The sequence below is a fragment of the Diaphorina citri genome, unplaced genomic scaffold (assembly GCF_000475195.1).
Source record: "Diaphorina citri unplaced genomic scaffold, Diaci psyllid genome assembly version 1.1 scaffold319, whole genome shotgun sequence".
In the NCBI taxonomy this organism is placed as follows: Eukaryota; Metazoa; Arthropoda; class Insecta; order Hemiptera; family Psyllidae; genus Diaphorina; species Diaphorina citri.
The window spans coordinates 48,287-60,404 of record NW_007377754.1 but is presented as its reverse complement, the minus strand read 5'-3'; the positions used below and the strand labels follow the sequence as shown (position 1 = coordinate 60,404).

The following is a 12,118-nucleotide window of genomic DNA, read 5'->3' as shown; positions in this document are numbered from 1 at the left end:
ACAAGATTGAAGATAATTCCAGATGTCTTTTTATTTTCCTCTTGAAAATCCAAGTACCTTGAAGTTCCTTGGAATTCCTTAAAGAAAAAAAAAAAAAAACTCGAGGCTTGGTACATTTCAGTTTCAGATCAGCCTGTGAAGGTCACGAGTATATTCAAATAGTATCCATGCTTGACAGTGCTTCATTTCAATAAAATCTGATTTATTATTTAATTTAAACGCTTTTCTTTTATTGTTTGTTTTATCATTTCATTTTTCACCCGTTTCATTTTTCATTTTTCCCCCTATCCATTTGTAAACTCGATATAGTTTTTCTTTTGTCATGGGCGACAGACGTTATTAGGGGCCAAACGGCCAAGACCGACTGAGTGTGTGGGTGTACGTCTTATATTAAGGTACATTATATTATTATGTATTGTGGTACATTATGTTTTATGGTACATTGGACCCATGTGGATTCTTATCGAGCACACCCACTCACATGGGAAAGAATAATTAAAGTGTTTAGAATTAACCCCTAGCTCCTGCTCCTAGGTAGGAGACTACATTCATGTTGCTATGAAGAGTAATAAGTTTTTTTTTTCCTATGAAGTGTGGGCTGTGCAATCTTCCTATCCATTTACGTGAAAAATGGCGCTTTTTAAATTATTTGCATTGTAGCAAAAATTATTTTTTATAAAATTGTGTAATCCTGACTGTCCCGGGTCGAGGTATGGAATTTTATCCTCGAAGTTGTTTGAGAATTTGACTACAATACCGCCTAGTACCAGCTTACTGCTTTGGGATCAGCACCACACTTTGGATTTTATTTCAAAGTATGCCCCAGCCAGCCTAGTTAGTTAGCTTGTAATATAGCCCGCTAGATTTGTAAGCGCTAGGTCACGGCTACGATTCCCGCCCTGGTCGAAATTTATGCTAGGTAATAATCCTAAACAGATAAGGTTCGTTAACAGAAAGGCTGGCTTTCTTCTATCCTGCCCTCCTTCTCTCTTCGATTGCGGGACAATAAGAGAGCTCTCTCGTTACAATTCCCTCGATCAAACATACTAAAAACTGGTCTCCTGGCATTAGAGGGTTAACAACTCTGAAGTTTACAAATGATGTGTTTCGACTTTACATCAGACGAGGAAACCAATAAAAATCTTTGCACATTTTTCAACACTTCCACAAACTTGATTTGCAAATGTTTCTTGTCCACATGTCGTCGCCTAGCTAATAGAATAATATATATGTACCTACCTATGTTTATACTATGTACAATATATACCTATGTTTATATTATGTACAATTGTACATATAGGATCGAACGCATTTACAAGTATACTGATTGATTGACCTACCGGATAAAATGCAAGTCCGGATTCCGAAAACCAGCGCCGGCAAAATTGTCCCATATTTATGCACTGATAACGAATTTGTAGTACCTACCTAGGTATCTATCCCTATCTACCAGTACCTATTTACCTATCCATTAATAATTATGTATTGAAATATTGATAGGTACACGTACACATCTAAGTAAAAAATGTAATACTATAGGAAGGATTTCTTCATACCTCGTCTTCCTTGCGTGAAGTGACATCATCACAAAGTACATAAAACACCATGGACGAATTCAAGATAATTTTGAAGATACATAATTATGAAGTTTGCAGATCTAATGATAGTATGCGCTGGAAATCAGACATCTCCACTAATCTTTGAACTACGTTAGTGGAAATGACAAAATCCCTCTTTTCTAACTTATCATTTATTTCATGATATTTTTCATTTTTGCATTCTCCAAGTTTGATCTAGATATTACCCATAGGGTCTGCGTTATTTTTTTCTGTTGGATATGAAAAGTGACTGCTTACTGTATGACCTTGGGTTGTATCCCACTCGAAAGCACACAGATAGGTACAAAATAATAATAAAATACGAATAATGCTGGAATGTTTTACCTTTCCAAAAATTTCTTTTGAAAATTTTTAGCTTACCAGCTTACACTGGTTACATATTAAAAGAATAATTTTTATGACAGTTACAGCTTTTGACCAACTTTTATGACAGTTACATCAATCGTAAACAATAAAATAGGTAAGGAAAGTCGTGTGATGTTCACATCAGATTTTTTTTTTCTCTCTCTCTCTCTCTCTTTTCCATTTATTGCAAGTACTCGTACGTAAGAGTAATTGCACTTGCTCTATTTTCCAGACTCTTCATAATGTAACTCTCAAAGTAATCTTAGTATTAATATATGTAATTTCATCTAAGAGTATGCAATTTACTTTTCCTTAATACAATGAAGAACGTGAGATGCGTACTTTATGAGAAAACGTGAAATAAACGATTAAATCCCAAGATTTTCTGAGTGGAATTGTCAGAATGATGTCTTCCAATTTGGCAGGAGTTTGGTGGTTCGATTCCAAGTCAAGTTATAAAATTCAACATTCTAATTCATAGAGCAACAACATTTTTAACAAGCATTAATGCTTACATTGCTTACACAATGTACAATTAAATTTATTTATTTTTATGTTTGATGTTGAGTAGGTAACTATGTTTTTTTTTTGCACTGTTCTTATTGCTTGAACTAATTACCTACTCTGTATACCTACCTACCTCTATAGGTAAGTAACAAGTATACCAAGGTGTTAATTCCTCCTACCCGTATGTGTGTTACTTATTCTTTTGTGTAAGCTACGGCGAGATTAATAGATGTTGACACTACAAACAAAGCCATAACATTGCTTGCCAAAAAAACACAAAGTTCTAGCAAATTTGCTAACTTCGTCTGGTCAAGTGAATTAGCGATGGTTCTCTCTGCGAAACAACTTTTCTGGAAAAATAGATTCCCGCTGTGAAGACAAAAATATTAGGAAGGGAAGAGAAAACAGAAGGGAGAAAAGGGAAAAATTTAAGGGAGGGAAGAAAAAAGAAGAAGGGACTATTTGTAGTGGGAAAAACAAGGGAGAGATTTAGGATGAAGGGGACGGGACCAATTCATATGGAAAACAAATGTAAAGGGGCTGAAAACAAAGCAGAAATGTGTTTTGGCGCCCCGCCAATTTGAACATTTCACTTCGTTTCTTTTCTCCCGCCCTCCTTCTCCTCTTCTTCTTCTTCTCTCTTTCTCTTCTCCTCCTCCTCCCCCTCTTTCTTCTTTTTCATTTTGTTTGTCTTCTTGTTCCAATTATTAGAAGAGTAATGTTTATTGGGGTCAAGGGCTATCTTTGGTGATGGGGGATTACTTGGGTTCACAAGAACTTGAACGTTTGGATTAGGAGACTTGGATGCGGGTGTTTGGATTTGTTTACGACCAGGATACGTACCTATCTTTGGGGACACTTACCCTTGGAAATAAAAATTCATGAGCATGCAAAGTGTCGGAAAATTATGGAAATATTATGTGCCTCCCTAACAAATTAAATTCAAATAACATACATGCATAATTTTATCATAATGAGGAGTAGAAGTTTTTTTTCTTCTTCTTCTTCTTCTTCTTCTTCTCCTCCTCCTCCTCCTCCTCCTCCTCCTTTTCCTTTTCTTTTTTAATTTTTTGTTCTTTTTTTACTCTGAAGACTTTCTGCCTTAAAGGTCAAGAACATGCATTCACCTTATAGTTGCAAAGAATCAAGGCAATATTTTACAAAACATAAAACATATAAAATACTAGGTAAATACCTAATAATGATAAAAGAAAAAAAAATGTGTATTGCATTACACGTGCATTGCATTTTAGATACCTATTTCGCTTTTCCTTTTGTATTTTCATGATACGTATTGAGATTATGTAGCCTACCTAGGTTTCTATTCAATGGAGGAGTTGCAATTGGGAAAATATTGTTAATGAAAGGTCGATTCCTACGTAAAAAGTAGTGAAAAATCCAGAAGTCGTAGAAGAAAAAGAAAAATTTTGTTGGTCCTCATTTTTCCTGCTCTATATATGACTTTGAAACATCACTCAAGTAAGCGCAACTGATCTATTGGAATAAAAACCTAGTATTTGATAGGATTGTAGATAGTACCTAGATAGAAGCAATAATTATCAAGCAGAGAGGAAATATGGATAGATTAGATAGCTAGTTAATAGGTAATAATATTGTAACAAATAATACTAGCATTTAGGTACCTACATAGGTACCTGAATGCTTGTACATATTTTCTCGTCCAATGCAGCATGAAACACCAATAAAATCCCATACGAATCGTCGAATCATACAGACAATAACATGATTTGTGCAGACATTCCTCGCCATTGGATTTAGATTTTCAATTATTTTATGTTATATTTTCATTTTCAATTATGTGATGGTACAATGATTCACACTGTTTGCTCATACATTGCATTTTCCTAGGATATCCCAAAGCCCAGATTTTTATACCTAGCAAACAATTCAACCATTACTGCTCCGTTGAGCATTGGAAATCTTGCAAAATCAGAAAAATAGCATGCTATTTTTTATATACCTTTTAAAAGGTATAGTTATAAAGGTGTATTTTATAAGGAGCTCCATCGTTCACACTATCGTCCCCTTTATTATTACGATAGTAATAAAAAAAGGTATAGTGGACGGGCTATTGTATTCGCTTCGGTGTCTGTCAGTCGGTCTGTCTGTCTGTCTGTCCCCATAGAAGGACTTATCCAAACCTGGTCGACTCTCAAATTAAAGGTCTTTTTACCAGGATCACGAAAGTGGTGGTGCAAATTTTGTCCAGAAAACCATAAAGCCAGAAAAAATGGTTTTCGGTGGATTTTTTCACATTTTCTCACACAAATGAGCTCTGATCTTGAAATTTGTCGACCTATGAACTCAAAGCGGTGTGTGTGTGTGTGTGTGTGTGTGTGTGTGTGTGTGTGTGTGTGTGTGTGTGTGTGTGTGTGTGTGTGTGTGTGTGTGTGTGTGTGTGTGTGTGTGTGTGTGTGTGTGTGTGTGTGTGTGTGTGTGTGTGTGTGTGTGTGTGTGTGTGTGTGTGTGTGTGTGTGTGTGTGTGTGTGTGTGTGTGTGTGTGTGTGTGTGTGTGTGTGTGTGTGTGTGTGTGTGTGTGTGTGTGTGTGTGTGTGTGTGTGTGTGTGTGTGTGTGTGTGTGTGTGTGTGTGTGTGTGTGTGTGTGTGTGTGTGTGTGTGTGTGTGTGTGTGTGTGTGTGTGTGTGTGTGTGTGTGTGTGTGTGTGTGTGTGTGTGTGTGTGTGTGTGTGTGTGTGTGTGTGTGTGTGTGTGTGTGTGTGTGTGTGTGTGTGTGTGTGTGTGTGTGTGTGTGTGTGTGTGTGTGTGTGTGTGTGTGTGTGTGTGTGTGTGTGTGTGTGTGTGTGTGTGTGTGTGTGTGTGTGTGTGTGTGTGTGTGTGTGTGTGTGTGTGTGTGTGTGTGTGTGTGTGTGTGTGTGTGTGTGTGTGTGTGTGTGTGTGTGTGTGTGTGTGTGTGTGTGTGTGTGTGTGTGTGTGTGTGTGTGTGTGTGTGTGTGTGTGTGTGTGTGTGTGTGTGTGTGTGTGTGTGTGTGTGTGTGTGTGTGTGTGTGTGTGTGTGTGTGTGTGTGTGTGTGTGTGTGTGTGTGTGTGTGTGTGTGTGTGTGTGTGTGTGTGTGTGTGTGTGTGTGTGTGTGTGTGTGTGTGTGTGTGTGTGTGTGTGTGTGTGTGTGTGTGTGTGTGTGTGTGTGTGTGTGTGTGTGTGTGTGTGTGTGTGTGTGTGTGTGTGTGTGTGTGTGTGTGTGTGTGTGTGTGTGTGTGTGTGTGTGTGTGTGTGTGTGTGTGTGTGTGTGAGCATAGGAGAGATAGAGAACCGTCTTCAGGTCAGGGAGAACTCCTGGATGCTGTACGGACAGGAATTCAACAGGACGTCCTTCAGTGCAGGTTTGAATCTTTCGTTACTTAGAGATTTTAATAAAGATGGAAGGTTGTTGTAAATAGAAATACCTGCACTGAGGAATGATTTGCCGAACATTCTTTCCCGACTTCATTTTTATATATTAGATTAATTAATTAATTTTAAAAGGGGTACTTACTCTGATTTTCATTAGTTCTCGAACCTGTTTTGTTGAATCTATTCAATTTACTCGGCAGGTGAGAGCTCTTTGAAGCGGGACAGAGAAAGAAATGGTTATATCCTACTCTACATCAGTAACATTTCGTTATATTCTACTCTGTTTCAGTCACACAGTAGTTCGACGAGCGGCAAGTCCATGAAGAACGCAGACAGTTTTCACTTGTCCAGGATAGGATCACGTCATTCATCCTGTAACTCGGGCCGGATCCTGGGCTACTCTACTCAACCCACCGTACTCACCATACCCACCATCCGTATGTCAACTTTAAACCACGACATTATGCAAAGTAAGCTGAGATATGGCTAGAAGCCCTAAAAAAATAAAATAATAATAATAAAAAATAAATAAATAAATAAAAAAACAGGAATATACATAACTATTTATTTTCCTTCCGGGAAAATGACCATTGAAAAATTGACCACTGCTCCAATGGAAAGTAAATGGAGCCAGCCTAGTTAGCTTGGTTGGTAGCGCGTCTACCTTTTAAGTGCCAGGCCGCGGATTCGATTCCCGTCCGGGGCGGATTTCATCCTGATGGGATAATGTTCGTTCTCGGAACGGCTGGTTTTCTCCAATCCTGTCCTCCTTCTCTCTTCGATTTCGGGACGATAAGACCTTAGCAGTTACAGTTCCCTCTGTCAAACCTCTTGAAAAAAAGCGAGATGTATGTATCTATTTTCCTTACGGAAAAATAACCTTTGGAAAATTGACCACTGCTCCAATGGAAAGTTGGAAAGTAAATGGAGCCGAGGGCATTTTTCCAGGGGTCAGTTTCTCGAAAGGAAAATACACCTCCGGTTATTCACCAAAAACTTTGGCGCTCTTAGCAGTTGTACAGTAGCTAGCCTAGAGCTTGTATTGGTAGCGCGTCTGCCTTGTAAGCGCTATGTAGCAAGTGACCTAATATTCAATTCCTTTGCATTAGCAAACAACAGCAACAACAACAACAACAACAAAATGAATTAATGATATATTATTCAAACCGAGGTTTTCATACCTTCCTACTCACCAATTTGTTAACAACTTAACAAGATGTTCTTTTATGTTCTTTCAAACAAGAAAATTTCAACAATTTTTCTTAGAATTACCTACCTGCCTACCTACATTATTTTTCCTTTCACAATGATGATAAGGAAAAAGAAGGTGGAGGCATTTGCAGGTACCCAACGACATATTGATTTTTTTATATTTTTCACCCTTTTTAGTCCGTCCTTCCTTTATTAAATTACAATAGTAATAATAAAAGGTATAGGGACGGACTATTGTATTCGCTTCGGTCAGTCGATAATTTAAGACCGGTTTTAGCGTCACCTATGTTAAGCTACGCCGAGCAAGGCCAATAAATGGATGGGTGACTTGAACATTCTAAAAGGAAAAGGGAGAACGGGCTCTAGTCTTGATTTTAAATCATTACCTACATGAAAGATGAAAGTAAAATCAAATCAATAATAATAATAATAAACTGAATATTAAACAAATTAGGTAGGTACATAGAAACATTGATACTGATTTTCTTTAAACGCTACAGGCTAAAAAATTCCCGGAGGGACGGGCCCTGCTTGTTTTCTCTTTCTCTCTACCTTCCTCCCTCTTTTTTGCTCCCCCTCTATATTTTCATTTTTGTTTAGAGAGCATACCTTAAATTTCTTGTTTCCATTCATTATCAAGGCCAAACATAAACCACACTCAAAGTGAAAGTTCCTGGAAAAAAATTTGTTCGGGATTGCTATAACTTCGTATTTCACTGGAATTCAAATCCCTCGTGAGGATATTAAATTTATCCCCACAAGGCCATTTTTTTTTTTTTTTTTAATAAAAAGAGGCCCACCATTTTCACTATTGTCCCTGGGGAACATTTTAAAAAAAAAAAAAAAAAAAAAAAAAAAAAACAGTGTTGAAAGAAGTTTGATAGAGGGAACTGTAACTGCTGGGGTCTTGTCCGGAATCAAAGACATAACGATGACCACTCAACAATTACATGAAACTGAAAACAGCAACACTATACACGAACTTCTTGCGGTCCCAAAATTTTCTATGTGCATTGGCTTTGTATTTCGTTCCTCGCTTCCAAACCTTTATTGCAACACATTTTGAATGGAAAATTTTCACAAATACACGTGTCACTCGGATGATTCATAACATATTGATAACACGTGATCCATTAGGGACTAATAAACAACTAAACATTCCAATTACACATTTTCAATTAGAGTGAGGAATTTATTAATGTTTTTGACAAAGTGCAATAATGCTTTTTTGCCAGATTTGTTGTGGAAATATTTTGTAGAAAAATTTTCTGACACCCCCCGCCATTATCCCTCGAGCTTTTTTTTTATTATTAACTAGCCGAAATCCGTCGCTTCGCTCCGGATTTCTGCTAGTTAATCCTCAAGGCATGGCCGTACTTATCTAATATATAATGGTCTTGCTCCGCGTATAGTTTAACAAAAACGAACCGGAAAATAGCCTATAACCTTCACGGGAGTGCAAGCAATAAGTTGACAAAGTTTCATAGCAATCGGATGAGCGGTTTGGCCAGGCATAAAGTTCGAACAAACACAAACAAACAATATTACCATTATTATAATATTATTATTATTAATAATAATAATAATAATAATAATAATAATAATAATTATAATAATGGTAATATGATAGTTAAATTTATCCCCACAAGGCCATTTTTTTTTTTTTTTTTAATAAAACAATCCATATCCAATCTACAAGTAGTATAGTGGTATCCATGTTCCATGTGCCTACAACCTCAGTCTACAATCTGTTTCAGATGCCAAATATTCAGGCAGTAATTTGGTGTCAACCAGAACTCAACAGAGTATCACCAAAATGTTACTTCTCATCAGTACGGTGTTTATTATACTCAACTTACCAAGGTAAGTGTAATAATTACCTATAGTGTAGGATTGGCTACTTTTTACTTTCCTTATCCTATACTTCCTATAGGAAGTAATTTTGTAGCAGGAAGAGTACCTAATGATAAAAAAAATAATAGAAAATCTCTGAAGTTTGAAAAAGAGACTGAAGTTCACTAGAAAAGATGAGTTGGTAGGTACATACCTAGAATGGAAAGTCTATTGACTTTCCATTCCAAAATAAAAACAAAGGGAAAAATTTTGCACAAATTTAATAATTGGAAATGTTTCTTACCTAATACAATATAAATTTATTATTAAACTCCTTTTCTTTTCCAATTTCACAAAGATGAAACAAACGTAAAAAAAAAAAAAAAAAAAATAAGGAAAGTAAAAAAAAGGAAGAAAAGAAACATAGGGTTTCAACCGAGGCGAAGGTTTCAATAAGTACCGACTACCGAGTCAAATGTAAAGATAAATAAAGGGAAAGGAGGAGAAAAGAGAGAGGATGAGGTTAAAGAAGAAGGAATGAAAAGTGTAAAGAAATAAAAAAAGTAAACAAGTCAAATGTAAAAATAAAAGAAAGTAAAAAGGAGACATGAACAAGGAATAGGTCTCACGAAATTTAATTTACAATGATGGCGTTGTGTGTGTGTGTATGTGTGTGTGTGTGTGTGTGTGTGTGTGTGTGTGTGTGTGTGTGTGTGCGTGTGAGAGAGAGAGAGCATAGGAGAGATAGAGAACCGTCTTCAGGTCAGGGAGATTTATCGTAGGTAATTTGAAAATTGTCGTATTTTATTTAACACTTAACCGGGAATCGAAGCTCGGTTTATTCAAGAATTCAAGCTCACTATCTCCCCTCACATGGAAGTGTGTTTATGACGTGAGGGGCGTTAACCATTTTTTAGGTTTACGCTTCCCCTCTTGCCATACCAAACCGAGCTTTGGACTTCGGTTAACGATAGAGTCGCCATTTTTTCTCGGTTAATGCGAACAGCTGATTTTTTTTATCAGCTGATTATCCCCAGCACTACAAGATTTTTACCACCACTCTCAAATTTACGGTTCTCGGTCGATTGTTAAATAAAATACGACAATTGTAGGCTGTAAAGTTGCTTTTCGGCACTCGGTCCTCAAGGACACTGGAATGGCGACATTGGAGAAGTTCTCTTCTAAAATAAGTAGGTACCTATTGAATCCGAAATAAATAAAAATAAATACGCGTAAAACCTAAGTGGGTCAGTGCCTCTACTCATGGTGAAAAAAGAGAACAAATTCGTGGCTTTCTCCTATCCTGTCTTCCTTCTCTCTTCGATTTCGGGACGATAAGACCATAGCAGTTACAGTTCCCTCTGTCAAACCTGTTTAAAAAAATGATGGCGTGCTGTAGCAAAATAACATCATTGAGAAGAGAAGGAGGAATTTCACAACAATATATAAAATAATAAAATGTGAAGAAGAAGAAAAAAGTAGATACTTATCTACCTATGTTACCTACTTTCCTAAACCTATGTAGGTACAATACTGTCGTAAAATTGTTACACCACTTGTTCTATCTGTAACAAGTCAGAGACAAGATGAGGTAACGGACAAAGAAAGAGAGGGAGAGAGAGATAAGAAGCTTTTCCATAGAGTCTTTAAAAGGGAATTAAAAGAAAAGATTACACTGATGAGGCCGTTGGAAGTAACAGGAACACAAAACACTGCCCCCTCCCCTTTCGAACATTATCCGTTCAGGATAAAATCCGCCCGGGGCGTGAATCCCGCGACCTAGCACTCACAAGATGCGCTACCAACCAAGCTAACTAGGGCTGTATTCGAATAGTCACATAGTTCTTTTCAGTCATCATACGAAATTTCTCTTTGAACTAGTTTGGACTGGCAGCGGGTGTGATAGGGGGGCATTGTCCAAACTAGGTATGTAGTCCAAAGAGAAATTTTGTATGATGACTCGTAAAAAAGTCACGTAATAAAATACCTACGGCTTTGCTCTCTGTTTCAGCTACCTCATTCGACTGTACGTGTTCATCAAGCACTCCATCTACCGTCAGGCTACGCCTCCCCTCATGTGGTGTCTACAGCAGTTCTTCATGCATCTCTACTACACCAACTTCAGCATCAACTTTCTCCTCTACTCCATGTGCGGGATTACATTCCGCAAGTGTTTGTATCAGCTCATGCGGAGCGTATTCAAGCGAATTATCAAACTGTAATGCGTCAGCGCCAGCGGTGAGACGAATTACAGTTTGATGATGCGACGTATTACTGTTTGATGATGCGACGTATTATGGATTTCTGTCACTTGACGACGGATTGCAGACGCGACGTCGCGTGTTCTTCTCTTCTTGAAAAGAACAAGTAAAAGCACAAGTCCTCACAATGGCTGACTGCGGTTCAGGACGTTATTTTATGTCCTCTTTTGTCCCCTTTTGATTTTTGAATCGGATTACCTTTTCGGATTGTCTTAGTACTTAAATACAAATGCACTTACCGAAGTACTTCCAACTCTGTGATGAAGTCAGAGGGAACAGACGAAAGCATGCATTTTTTTCTGCAAAGAGTAGAAAGAATTTTCGGCAGGTACCCTACACGGTATTTCAAATTAGATATCCGTATCCATGATTTATTATTAAACAACATAAAACTTTTGTATGAATAACCTAAAATTTCATAATATTTTTCAATAAAAGTACCTCTACCCATACCAAACTAATTTGGATTCCATTGTTTTTATTTTGAAATAAAACTCAAAAGTTGTTTTTCCTTTTCGAAAACTCACTAATTCAATTTTTCGAAAAACGTACTTGTAAATTTTTAGGCACCTCTTTCTATATTCATAATTTTATCTCTCTGTGTCTCTCTCTCTCTCTCTCTCTCTCTCTCTTCTCTCTCTCTCTCTCTCTCTCTCTCTCTCTCTCTCTCTCTCTCTCTCTCTCTCTTTCTCTACATTTCTCTCTCCCTCCCTCCTCTAATTTAGGTTAGGTATTCAGGTGTCCTTTACAGCCAACAGAAAAAATAATATCAATAAATCTCATCAATTCATGAAGCCATTCAGTAAAATAAGTATCTAAATAGGTACCTCTAAAGGTAATGGTAAGGTACCTAATATACTGAGTTACAACGTGAGTATCTAAGTACCTAGGTAAGCACATATGATGTGAGAAGGTATAGTACCTATTTTTAGGTAGCTAGCTCCTAAATAAGCTTAAAAGTAAAGTAAAACC

The 12,118-nt window shown here is 37.2% G+C and overlaps 1 protein-coding gene across 2 annotated transcripts in view; it reads left to right on the top strand.

The window, feature by feature from the left end:
• Positions 1–11,613, top strand: part of LOC103507512 (thyrotropin-releasing hormone receptor-like) — a 31,271-nt gene extending 19,658 nt beyond the window's left edge. The window contains exons 5-7 of one of the 2 annotated variants that reach the window (XM_026822352.1): positions 6,130–6,277; positions 8,810–8,915; positions 10,897–11,613. In XM_026822352.1, coding sequence (XP_026678153.1) covers positions 6,130–6,277; positions 8,810–8,915; positions 10,897–11,107 — 465 coding nt within the window. In that variant the 3' untranslated portion in view covers positions 11,108–11,613. Of the gene's footprint in view, positions 1–6,129; positions 6,311–8,809; positions 8,916–10,896 lie in introns of both variants that reach the window. The other variant, XM_008471984.3, reaches the window with a different exon arrangement.
• The last annotated feature ends 505 nt before the right edge of the window (positions 11,614–12,118 follow it).